At 46.0% G+C, this 12,496-nt stretch overlaps 1 protein-coding gene across 2 annotated transcripts; it reads left to right on the forward strand.

Annotated features, from left to right (window-relative positions):
- The first annotated feature begins 465 nt into the window (after positions 1–465).
- Positions 466–12,030, forward strand: LOC120061293 (methyl-CpG-binding domain protein 5-like). 2 transcript variants are annotated; one of them, XM_039010999.1, is made up of 14 exons: positions 466–657; positions 1,557–1,765; positions 2,111–2,219; positions 2,571–2,710; positions 2,896–2,998; positions 3,084–3,252; positions 5,182–7,320; positions 7,689–8,617; positions 8,733–8,850; positions 9,090–9,235; positions 9,532–10,212; positions 10,420–10,472; positions 10,646–10,765; positions 10,868–12,030. In XM_039010999.1, the coding sequence occupies exons 3-13, from the start codon at positions 2,181–2,183 to the stop codon at positions 10,722–10,724; spliced, it is 4,596 nt and encodes a 1,531-aa protein (XP_038866927.1). In that variant the 5' UTR covers positions 466–657; positions 1,557–1,765; positions 2,111–2,180; the 3' UTR covers positions 10,725–10,765; positions 10,868–12,030. The 2 variants fall into 2 exon arrangements, with proteins under 2 accessions (XP_038866927.1, XP_038866926.1); XM_039010998.1 differs by having other exon boundaries at positions 10,646–10,712.
- Positions 12,031–12,496: the final 466 nt, after the last annotated feature.

The raw sequence follows: 12,496 nt of genomic DNA on the forward strand, positions 1-12,496 counted from the left end.
TTGGCTTACTGTACAAGCTGCAGGCATAATCAGTATTGTTTCAGTTGCTCTCATTGTTGTCAACATCGTTATGACAACAATAATTATATTTCTATGGAAAATACTGACAAAGGAATGGAATGGAAATAGGCTATGTTTATCTTCATTGTACTGCCAGGTTAAAGAACATTTTAAACATAAAGAAAAACTTGTAGTTTATATATAAGGAGAGGATCTACATAACATATTAAGAAAAAGTACATTATTGTATTGTAAAACACTGATGGTAGTAGAGGTAGCTAATCCATGGAAGAAAACATGACATTCTACAAAAGCCTATTTTTCCCCAGCCCAGTTGAAGAACAGAGAACCATGGCCAGTTTATTCTTCATCTGGGGGGTCGCGTCGGCTACCACTACAAAGGTCCGGTTGCATTGTGGGTACAATAGTCCCTCGCCGCCCCAGTGCGCATGCTCCATAGAAAACTCCATTATTTTTTTTTGCACGGAATCTGCAAGAAAAAATAATAACTGTGAAATAGAGATTAAAATGTGCATCGGATGAGCTCCATTTTTGCTGAACATACACCAGCTTGATCGAACAGTGTCTGGAGATAACGACTGAATAATTTGGCGACACGATCAGACATCCTTGGGTCTTGGGACACTCCAGAATCAAGTAAATTTCTGTCAACGCTAGCTAGCCATCTAACGTTAGCCTAGCCCCGAGATCATAGGCGCAGTAAAATGAAGCATTATTGTCCTTTGTTTTTAACGAGACGGGCAGATGCAGCTAGACAGACGGATAGTTGATTGATGGCGCAAATAATTTGCATTGGCGGGTTGATCACCACATTGTCTGTCTAGATAATGTTAACGTCCAAAACAATTTAGCGTTAGTAAGCCAGCTAGCTAACTCTGTCCGGGGTTCTCCCGCGAGCTTACTGGAGAAGACTCCAAAAACTTCGCGACCTTGTTTGAGAACAGAATGGTAGAATACATTTCGCACAATTGCTCGTTAGCTAGCTAGCATGCATGACAATATATAAACAATTTCCCCCCAAGTTCTCATTATTGAAATGTTACTATTTTGCAAGGTGTGTCTGTCAAGCTGTTACGACACTTTAGACTGCAACATTAGCTAACTAACGTTAGTTGGGTAAAGGTAGCCTAGCTAGCTATGTAGGACAATCATTGCTGTGACTGTGATTTAACTTTATGTGCCATTTCTGTAATGGCTATATTGTCAAGTATAGTGTTCATGTGGACTAGATAACTATTATCAAGTTACAAATGCTGTTTTCCCTTTTAATTTCAACATCCAGCTGCACACACAACCAGTCTCATTTAGCTCGCTAACGTTAACTATCTAGGTAGCTATTTGATAATACGTCACTCAATTGAAATACCACTACTAGGCCTATCCTAATATATGCATCCCCTTCCTCGAATGCTATGTGGCTGCGTTTGTGTGGGGTTATTGTAACAATCAGAATCGAGAGATTCATTTTGTTCATCATTTTCACGTATTATTTTTAGGGCTTTCTAACGTCAGGTCTATCTCAATCTTCTTTGCAGTCAAACTGTGGCCTTAGTGTCAGCTGCAGAGTTTTGGAGGAGTTGACCTCTGAAGCAGGGTCAGAAGACTTAACGTTAGTTCTTGGAGAGTTCTGCAAGGTGTTGGAGGGTGGTTGGCAGAGTCTGTGTGTGCTTCTCCCCTGACACAATGGCCTTCAAACGGTGGATACCATAGCCAATAATATATTTGGCATTTCAAAGATGACAAGGTAGGCTTGAGAACATTATATCCTTCCTCACTCATCAGGCTAGCCCAATAACAGACTAAAAGAGCCTAACGTTACTCCAAGTCCAAGGACCTTACATGTTCTTTTTAGAGGCGAATTGCCTCTGGCAGCCAAAACAGCAAAATACTCCCATCTAAACGTGAATGGATTCTCAGTTGCGGTACGATTCTAGAAACATAATGCCCTCTACTTTCATATCACATCAAAATAATTTCACAAATGCAAAATATATACTTACTGTACACTGTTTTAACTGGTTTTAACACAGTTGCAGCCAGCAGTATTTTTCAGTGACAAGTTTGTGGCGTCCGTCTTCCGTTTACACAGGTGTTCGGAGACGCAGATAGCTAATTAGCACAGTTGGTCGACTCTGTTTTCTGTAAACAGACGCTGTAACATGGAAATATGGCCGTGTGGGAACCCCAACCCTATAAAGGTGTGTAGTAATTTAACCTTCTTTTTTTCCTAACAGATATGAAAGATAAGATATGTTTTCAAAACCGTACCGCAAGTGATGTGTGTAAACGTTTAGCACAAGCTTAACAAAACTCCCCTGGCCAGAAGATACTATCCACAATAGGTGCTAAAGGTAGTTAGCATCGATGAATGGGCTATCATCAGGTATGCTTTATGTTGGAGACTTTATATTGGTTTCTACGATTTGGAACTCTGGTTGTCCTTTTTGTGGGAAAACATTGACGTCAGAATCTCAGTATAGTGGTCGTAATAGTTGTTCGTCAAAGCATGTATTCATTCTACATTTGTTCCTGCTTCTTCTATCCCAAAGGTGCTGCAAAGCAGTTTTTACAAAATGATGGGAGGCAGTGAGAGTGGCAGTGGAGACAAGGATGGAGTTCACACTGTGGCAATACAAGTCCCCATTGGCTGGCAGAGGAGAGCGAAGGACGGGCTTGTGGTGTATGTCAGGTAAGCTAGTTCAGTAACACAGGCGGGTATAATACTGTTTATACTTGTGTTATGAGCATATATGAGCCATTGTAATGTTTTCATTTCCCAAAAGCTCGTCTGGAGCAGGGAATTGTAAAATATATTTGATTTCCCCTTCCCTTTATTTCATCACTCATCTCCTGCATCCCTGTCCTTTCCTACAGTCCAAGTGGTGCAGTCCTGTCTTCACTGGAAGAGGTTAAGTCATATCTGTTGACCGATGGCACATGCAAGTGTGGCCTGGAGTGTCCGCTGGTCATCCACAAGGTGACTCCCTCTACATCTCACTTTTATCATCTCACAACCGGTTTTGACTGGGGTTTGCTGAATGTATGTTCCTTTGTCTCTGCAGGTGTTTAACTTTAGCCTAGGGGTCAAAATTCAACAGCACAGCCAGCCGGTGGGGAAGGCAGAGCAGGACATGACAAAGCTCTGTAACCATCGGAGGAAAGTGGTTGCCATGGCAGCGCTCTGTCGCAGTATGCAGGCTTCACAACTGCCCTATGTTGCCCATCACACAGGTAAATACAGTGCCTTCAGAAAGAATTCACACCCCTCGACTTTTTCCAAATTTTGTTCAAAATGGTATTCAAATGGATTTAATTGCCATTTTTTGTCAACGCTCTACACAAAATACTCTGTCAAAGTGGAAGAAAAATTCAAACATTTGAATAAAATTTAGAAGAAAAAAAAGAAAAACTTTCTTGATTAGGTAAGTATTCAACCCCGTGAGTCAATACATGTTAGAATGACATTTGGCAGCGATTACAGCTGTAATCGCTTTCTCTGTAAGTCTCTGAGATTTGCACACCTGGATTGCACAACATTTGCAAAAAAAATGTTTTTATTCTTCAACCTCTGTCAAGATGATTGTTGATCATTGCTAGACAGCCATTTTCAAGTCTTGCCGTAGATTTTTAAGCTGATTTTAAGTCAACTGTAGCTGGGCCACTCAGGAACATTCAATGTCGTCTTGGTAAGCAACTCCAGTGTATACTTGGCCTTGTGTTTTAGGTTATTGTCCTGCTGAAAGGTGAATTTGTCTCCCAGTGTCTGTTGGAAAGCAGACTGAACCAGGTTTTCCTCTAGGATTTGACCTATGCTTAGCTCTCTTATGTTTCTTTTTATTGCAAACAGGATGCATGTTTTGGAATATTTGTATTCTGTACAGGCTCCCTTTTCACTCTGTCAATTAGGTTAGTATTGTGGAGCAGCTACAATGTTGTTGATCCATCTTCAGTTTTTTCCTATCACTGCCATTAACTGCTTTAAAGTCACTATTGGCCTCGTAGTGAAATCCCTGAGCGGTTTCCTTCCTCTCCGGCAAGTGAGTTAGGAAGGACGCCTGTATCTTTGTAGTGACTGGGTGTATTGATACAGCATCCAAAGTGTAATTAATAACCACCATGCTCAAATAGATATTCATTCTCTGCTTTATTTGTATTTTTACACATTTACCAATAGGTGCCCTTTGGAAGTTATTAGAAATCGTCCCTGGTCTTTGTGGATGAATCTGTATTTGAAATTCACTACTCGACTGAGTGACCTTACATATAATTGTATGTGTGGGGTACAGAGATGAGGTAGTCATTCAAAAATCATGTTAAACTCTCTATTATTGCACCGAGTTCATGCAATTTATTATGTGACTTGTTAAGCAAATGTTTACTCCTGAACTTATTTAGGCTTGCCATAACAAAGGGGTTGAATACTTTTGGACTTATTTAACAATTTTGAAAAACATAATTTAATACATTTTAAATTTGGGCTGTAACACAACAAAATGTGGGAAATGTCAAGGGGTGTGAGTACTTAATGAAGGCACTGTGTCAGCGCCAAAAAAATGAATAGATCTAATGTAACAGAAATGAAGTGCTTTCAGGATCATCAAACAGCTATTAATGGTTAGTTACCTAAACATTTTACATTGTGCTATTCAAATATTGCTCTCAGAAATGTAATCAATCATGTTGGTTAGGGCTGTGACAATTATGGGATTTTGGGTAACAATTAATTGCCATGGTTATTGTTGTAATTGCCATTTTTTGCGAAAAATGTTTTGAGCTTGTAATGTATTATAATACTGCATCTTTGAAAAGGAGCTACGACATACCTATGAATACAACACAACTTTGGTGACACCCGTCTCAAAACGAATTGTTATGACCGCTTGGAACTTTTGGAAAGGAAGCTTCTACTCCCGAACATGCCGTTTTTCTCGTAAAATGATTAGGCTACCAACTTTACCCACTTCATGTAAAAATAATTAAAAACTGCTATTGGGTAAACTATATCTACTTGAAAATTAAGTTGAATCTCACCCCCTACTAATGTATTAAGAATGATGAAGAAAAATGTGAGTTCATGGTTATTGTCCATAATTGTCGGTTACACTATTATACAATTATTGTACCAGCTCTAATGTCGATGTTTTGTTGTTGTTGTTGCAGAGGTCACCAGTGGCATTATGGAGAACAGAGATCCTAAGAGGATGAGAGTGGACAGGGAAGAAAAAGAACGTGGCACTTACACCTCCAAACACCATCTAGTCCAGTCCAGGCCCAACAATAACCTCCACCCCAACTCTTGTGGCAGTCCTAAAAATTCTCCCCAACTTGTGTATTCTTACAATGGCTCCTCACCCCTCTCACACAATAGCACTAACTCTTATCACACGCCTGATATTTTGAGGAGACTGCCACCTCCTCTCAATCTCCCTCCCAACACCTCTCCATTCTCCAGCTATGGGGCACCTCAGAGGTCCCCACGCACACCAACGCCTCAGAACCTCAGTCAGGGTCAGAGGGCACCACAGACTCCAGAAGCCCTCAGATCTCCTCATATGGGGCCCCTCTCTCCCCCTCCTCCCTCCTCCCCTGGGACACTGGGGAGGGGAGGGCAGAGTCATCAACATGGTATCATCGTTGGGTCTCCCCTGTCCCCCTCATGTTCCCCCTCTCCCTCTGTGAGTATGAACTGCCCCTCTCCCCGCCAGCGCTCACGCCACCCCTCCGCCTCTTCCGCTCACTCTGAGCAGGGGGTGGGAGGGGTGGTGCTTGGTGGCTACCCCCCCAGAAGGATATCCTCTTCACACTCTCCTATACCAGGGGGGTCCCCTATCCTCCATTTCTCAAAATACAAGCTTGAGGACATCTTAGAGCAGTTTAAGAACTCAGGCAACAGTAGCACTAATAATCACATCCTTCACTCAAACTCACTGAGCAACCAAAACAATCCTCATATCCTCTCTCTAGCTCTTGAAAAGGTTGGGAGGCCCACAAAGGCACCTGCTTCTGCATCAGGCATGGAGATCAGTGCTGGTCCTTCTGGTTTGCCTCTTGGACAGTTCTTGAACCACCAGAAGCAACCCCACCCAGCTTCTTTTCCTGCCAGTAGCCTCCTCTCGGCAGCAGCCAAGGCCCAGCTGGCCAGCCAGATAACTCACAACCAGAGCTCCAATTCACGCAGCATCCTCAACTCAGCCCTCTCTTTGGAGGTCTCGAGGGAGTCTAAGCAATTAAAGGTAACAAACAGCACTTTACACAACAGCCTTCCCTCAATCGCTAGGCCCCTGCCTGCAGCCTCCCCCCTGCTTTCCCTCTCCCAGCCCCTAGCCTCCAGTCCCCTTCACCTCTCCCGTACGGACCGGACATCACACAGGAAGCGGCAGCGGCGTTCGCCCACAGTGCTCAGCATGCTGAAGGAGTCCCAGATGACCAGTCCCAGAACCCCCGGCGACGTGCTCAACCTCTCCTCACACTCTCAACCCTCCTCTACCTCAGCCTCGCCCTACCCCGCCATGTTAGAGAACCACCTCCAGGCCCTAAGGCTCTCAGTCCGGCACTCTGGCACACTCGCAGGGCCCCAGAAGCAGCCTGACGGCGCCCTGGATTTCACAACAATCATGGCAGGTCAACCGGATCCCCCCACCCAGCCTCTCTCTGCTCTGCTTCACCTGCTCAGTGTGCAGAACGCTCAAGCCACTGGAGCCCAGCCCGGCTCTGGACACTGTACAGGAGGCATGAGGCAGAGCCCCAGGCAGTCTCCCTCGCCCTCCCATTTAAACATCAGACCATTCCCCATGCAGTCCCCCACTCATCACAGTACCACACAAGGCCCATTACAGCCCCTCTCTCCCTCTCAGTCAAAGTCCAGGCGAGGTAATGCACAGTCTCCGTCTCGACCACATACGAGGACCAGTCCCAAACAGAGACGGTCTCCCTCCATGGCCTTGTCCAACGCTCAGTCAGCACAATATCGCAGTAGCCCCTCGCCCACCCCACACACCCCTAATAGGCTGTGGCAGGCCCAAAACCAACCTATGGATGCCACCACCATCCAGTCACCCATGGGCCAGGCCTTTCCTGAAGTCAGTGAATCAATGGAGATGGAGAGCATGTCAACACTAGGCCCTGGTCTCAACAGCACCTCCACCTCCAACCATAGCAGCAGCGTCACCAGCTACAGCAGCACCACCTCCCCCAGACCCCTGGATCTCAGTAACCACATGCTGGCACTGCTGGCAGCCTCTTCCACCACACCTCTTGGGGAGGGGGGCCTGGACAGAACCACCGGCAACAACACTACAGGTGAGGATGAACCTTTAAAATGTCTCTAAATAGGTGAAATCATGGAATATTGTATTGTCACTTACACCGGATAGGTTCAGTGAAATGTGTTGTTTTACAGGGTCAGCCGTAGTAGTACGGCTCCACTGGAGAAAATTAGGGTTAAGTACCTTGCTCAAGGGCACATCAACAGATTTTTGACATTGTCTCAGGTATTCAAACCAGCGACCTTTCAGTTACTGGCCCAACGCTCTAACCGCTAGGCTACCCGAGGCCTAGGAAAATACACACATTTTTCATTAGACGTGTTAATATTTGTTGAGTACTGTCTGTTTTGAAAAATAACCTTCCTCAGGCCGTTAATCCTGGTTCTCTCCAATCCTCTCTAGGGGTGCAAGAGCCTCAGAGTGTTGATCATCAGGGCTCCACAGTGACCAAACCCCCAGAAGGCTGCAGCCCCCAGGCTCTGGGGGACTCCACTTGCTCCTTACCCCTGGCTGAAGCCTTCCCCTTCATGAGCCAGGAGCAGCTTCTCCAGCTTCTGTCTGCCACGGCCGGCCTGCCCTCCCTCCTGGACCCCACCATCCTGGGCTCTCTGCCCCTGGGCCTGTGGATTGGCGGTCAGCAGGGTCACCTCCCCATCTCCAACACACCTCAGCAACACCATCAACTGCCCGATCAACAACTACTACAACAATCAGAACAACAACTATTGTTACAGCATGAACATCACCAAGAGCAACAGCAGAAACAACACCAGACTGCCCATCTGAACCACAACTTTCCATTTAGCTTATTCCCCTGTCTAATGGGAGGTCAGGGAGAGCTGCCTCTGAATCTCCTGGGTCTGTTGAACCCACTGCTACCCCCTTCTGCTGCACCTACCCCAGGCCAGGAGTGTGATCTGGGGATGGGGGAGAAACTGGGCCTCCAGGCTCTCCTCATGGCCTCCCTGCTACTAGGCCAGCAGCAGACTGCCATGTTGCCCCTGTCTGGGCTTGGCCAGCTGAGCCTGGACCTTCCCTTCCGGCAGCACATCCCAGCCCTGTTGGACGGTTTGTCTCTGGATAAAGGGTCTGGACTCCTGGACCCGTCATCCCTCCCCGGCCCTGGGCTCCTTGAGGCCCTCCAGGGCCTGCTTCCTCCAGCCGATGGGCCCCTCCAGGCCCTGCAGTCGCTCCTGCTCTCCACCCCCCTGCCTCCCCCGGCCTTCCTCTCCCTCAGCCCTGATCTGCTAACTGCTGCCCTGGGCTCTACTGGCCTCCCGCCTGCCCCTCATCTCCCCCTAACACAGCAACCCCAACAACCCCCACCTCAGGTAGGTTCTCTCCCTTAGCCTGGTCCTCTACCCTGTAGTTTTCCCTTGTCAAATAGTTAACACTGTATCTCTATTAGAGATGTCAGTTTGATGTTTTGATCCGGTCTCCATCCAGGGGTCAGCTTCAGGCCATGATGGGGGGATGGAAACCCTAATCCCCCTGTCTGTCCAGGGAAAGGACAACCCTGTCCTCCACCAGTTACTGCCTACTCTCCTCAACCCAGGGGTTCTAGGTTAGTCACAGCAACATTCATTTACACTGCTATAAATATCAAGGTTTTGTTGTCAATTACAAATGCAGAATCATAGTTAGTCTTTTCTATTACATTTCACTTTATGAATAGTGAATTATTTACAAACTTGGGGAACAGCTACAACAAAGCTATGTCTTGTACATTACCTACATATTGCTTAGAATGTCACCTTATCTCATTCACAAACTGTTTTAATGATGAACCATGTGTATTTGTAGGAGACCTGTCTGCTCTGACCAGCCTCCACAGTCTTCTGGGGCTAGGTGCAGGCCCTCTCTTCCTGCCCCCCGTACAGGCCTCTGCCTTGGGCATGCCTCTGCTCCAGGGCCCTAATGGGGCCATCAACCTCCTCAACAACATCCAGGTACTTGTTGTGTTCCACTTATTTTTTTTAGGAGTGGCGCAGTCCTACTCCTTTTGTTAATTTTTTTATTTATTGAAGAGATGGTATTGAAGAGATAGTAGTAAAGTGTTGGAAAGGCCGAGGAAGGGAGGGGGAGTAAAATGCCAGTGTGTCGGATTCGAACTCATGCCGACTCTGGCATACATGTGTGTCGGGATCAACGGCTATAACCACTGGACCACACAGGCCATTGTTTCCCACTCCTGACACAAGCCTTGTCCTGTGATTTTTGAAATATCTGTATCTTCCTTCTTCAGCTCAACATGGCACCACCCTCAGAGGGAGAAAAGCCAATCTCCTTACAGGAAACAGACAGCTCCTCCCCTCAGGAGGATATTCCAGCCAATCGGCTTACCCCAGAGACTGCGCCCAGCCCCTGTCCCCCCCTGGCCCCCGTGTCCCAGCGTGGAGAGAGCTCCGTGGTGAGCGTCCTGGACCCCTACGCTTCCTTCATGGACACTATCTACACCTCCTTCCTCCAGGTCAGTGCTAAAGAGCAGGAAGCAGTTCAGTCTGGGGCGGATGCCTTCGGTGCCTTACCGCCCTCCTACCCTGGGGAGCGCCGTTCCCCCTCCGCTCTCCTCCCTCAGGCCAGTGCCCCCCTCTCCCTGAGCCCTCGGCAGGCCTGCACCCTGAGGAACCCGGACCTGTCCCGGCTCAATATGGAGGCAGCCCACTCCCCGGCTCAGGGAACCCCTAAACCCAGCAACGATGGCTCCACCACGCCTCCGCAGAACAAGTTGGAGTTCCCAGACTGTCACACTAACCCTCCTCTGCTTCCCATCTACCTGGAGGAAGCCAAGACAGACTCGTACAGCCAGGCTATGTCAGATCGGCAGGGGGACAGACCTCAGGCAGGGGGGTACCAGAGTCCCAGAGACGGGAGCAGCTGCCCCAAGGAGGAGACTGGGGGTCTACAGCACACGGAGCAGGGCAGGGTGAGTCTGGCTGCTGTTTCCTTTAGTTGTCCTGATTTAAACACAGTCATAAAGGATCCCTAAAACCATCCTCCAAGCCCAAAGGAGGTCATTTTGTTTACCACTGCATGGCTAAAAATGCCATTTAGACACAATATTGCATTACAAGCAGTGAAAGATTGATGTGATTTGTGCCTTATTGATTTCAGTGCCCTTTTTCCCTTTCAGAATCAAACTGCACAAATGGGGGGAGCCAGAAGAGGCAGGAAAAGGAAACAAACGTGAGCTCATTTTGATTCTGTACTTGAATCTTTGATAACGATGAGCACCGATTTACTATTCTGTCCATCTTCTCGATGGCACTTATAACACTGCCACTTTTCCAAAGAACAAGGAAATGTAATACCAGTGTAAATATACTGATATTATTGTGTGTGTTTTAAAACATTTTCAGGCTACAGAATGTGCTAGAGGACTACAGAGAACTGGATTCTCCAGCCCTAGAGGAACCTAAACCCAGGGTAAAACACTAGACCACCCCACAACCCTTAACTTCATTGGACCCATTATATCAGTGCGTGTTGCGTCGTCTCAGTTTCTAACAGCAGTGCAGTTTGTCCCTTAGTGTCTACCGTCCAGACTGCTAATGATGATGTGATGTGTGTCTGTGTTGTAGGTGGTGCTGCTGAAGCCTGAGAGGTCGGTCCGGGGCAGGAGGCGGCGGGGAGCTAGGTCCCAGAGACAGTGACAGGAGCAGGTTCACCCCAACCCCACCCCTATCACTGCTTTTTATTGTCCAAGCTCCCCCACTCTGTTTTTCAACTGCACTAATATATTGTCATGCCAACCTCTTACCTTTTGAATGGGAGTGATCTAGATGAAAAAATGAAAAATAGTTATGTGGATGCTTTCACTTAGGTCCTCTTAAGTCTGTGTGGTTGCTTGACGTTGTGATTGATTGAGATCCATTATGATGTAAGTGTTAGAATTATGTCTACAAAAAACTGCACTGTTTTTCAGTGTGTTTACTGTGAGTCAGGATAAGAGTATCTACTTGAATGACCTACATTTGCGCTCTGTTTGAGATTGTATGATGTCTGTGTGCGTGTGGATTGTGTACATTTGGGTGTTCAAGATGCTCAAGGTAGAAGTTGCCCCTGACCACAGATCTAGAATCAGATTACCTGGGGGGTGGGGGGTTGTGTGTGTATCACCAAGCAGATGAGTTAGCCAGCTAAGTGTACTGCCTAAATAATCTGAAGTCACATTTTCAAGTTCATAAAGATAGATGTGAAATTGGCAAGACTCGACACTTCCGACAACCCACATTCAAGATAAGCTTTCTTATAGAACCTTGCTCTATATAGTGGTCATGCTTTGTGATACACCCCTCTGTATGTTCTCTGTGGTGTGTTTGTAAACGATGCACATTTCAATTAGGTCTTTTCACAGGGGAATGGCTGATGAAAAAGTGTGAGATATGTGTGGGTTTTTAACTCAATGTATTTTTGGGTGGGATGTAGTTGTACTTTCTCTAATTGTCCTTCAGATCGCTGTGCTATACACTATTACAGCCCAGTAATGCTGGCATGTCTTATTTAAATGAAAAGAAGCAGATTATGCAATTTCTACACTTGGAGATTTGTAAATATGTACAGTTAATGTGTTTTATTTTATATTGTTAGAGACAATGAATTGTGAATTTTCGGGGAATTGTAATTAAGTATTTTCTCATTCTACCCTTGCTTTCAATACTTATGTTAAAAGAATATTAAATTGTTGACTGTAGCTTTCTTTTTATATGGGAGTCTTTTTTTTATTTAATATTAAACTATTTACAGAAAATGGGCCTCCTTGTTTGATGTTGGCAGCTTAAATCTACTGAATTGTCTAGCCAGTAACCACCCTCTTATTTGCAAAATTATACATGTTGCATCAGTAGAAAGGGCCACGAGCCCAAACTCCGCTTTTGATCAATAAATGTAATTCCTTCCCATTGTGAATGTGGTTAGCTTTACATTCCGGGAAGAATGCCTTTCTAGCAGAGAGAAGAAACAATCCAAACGGCAAACGTTCACAATTGAAAAAGCAACATAATTTACTTAAGTCTTGGTTGCATATGAAATCTTAAATTTATATATAGTTGAATCAAGCAGTTGATTCCATAAAACGACATAGGCGTACGTAAAATTACGTGGTGATGCTGCTGATAGGCTACATCCGGTGTCTGGATGCTGATATGGATGCTGAGGCGGGTACCACTTTAATGGGAAGAGACAGACCACGCCCTACGCTCCACACAGTG

Source organism: Salvelinus namaycush, chromosome 16 (assembly GCF_016432855.1).
Source record: "Salvelinus namaycush isolate Seneca chromosome 16, SaNama_1.0, whole genome shotgun sequence".
NCBI lineage: Eukaryota > Metazoa > Chordata > Actinopteri > Salmoniformes > Salmonidae > Salvelinus > Salvelinus namaycush.

Coding starts and splice junctions, on each gene's coding strand:
- LOC120061293 (XM_039010998.1), top strand. CDS start 2,181: ATGGAAATATGGCCGTGTGGGAACCCCAACCCTATAAAG. Junction 3,253..5,181: donor CTATGTTGCCCATCACACAG/GTAAATACAGTG, acceptor TTGTTGTTGCAG/AGGTCACCAGTGGCATTATG. Junction 10,713..10,867: donor TAGAGGAACCTAAACCCAGG/GTAAAACACTAG, acceptor TCTGTGTTGTAG/GTGGTGCTGCTGAAGCCTGA.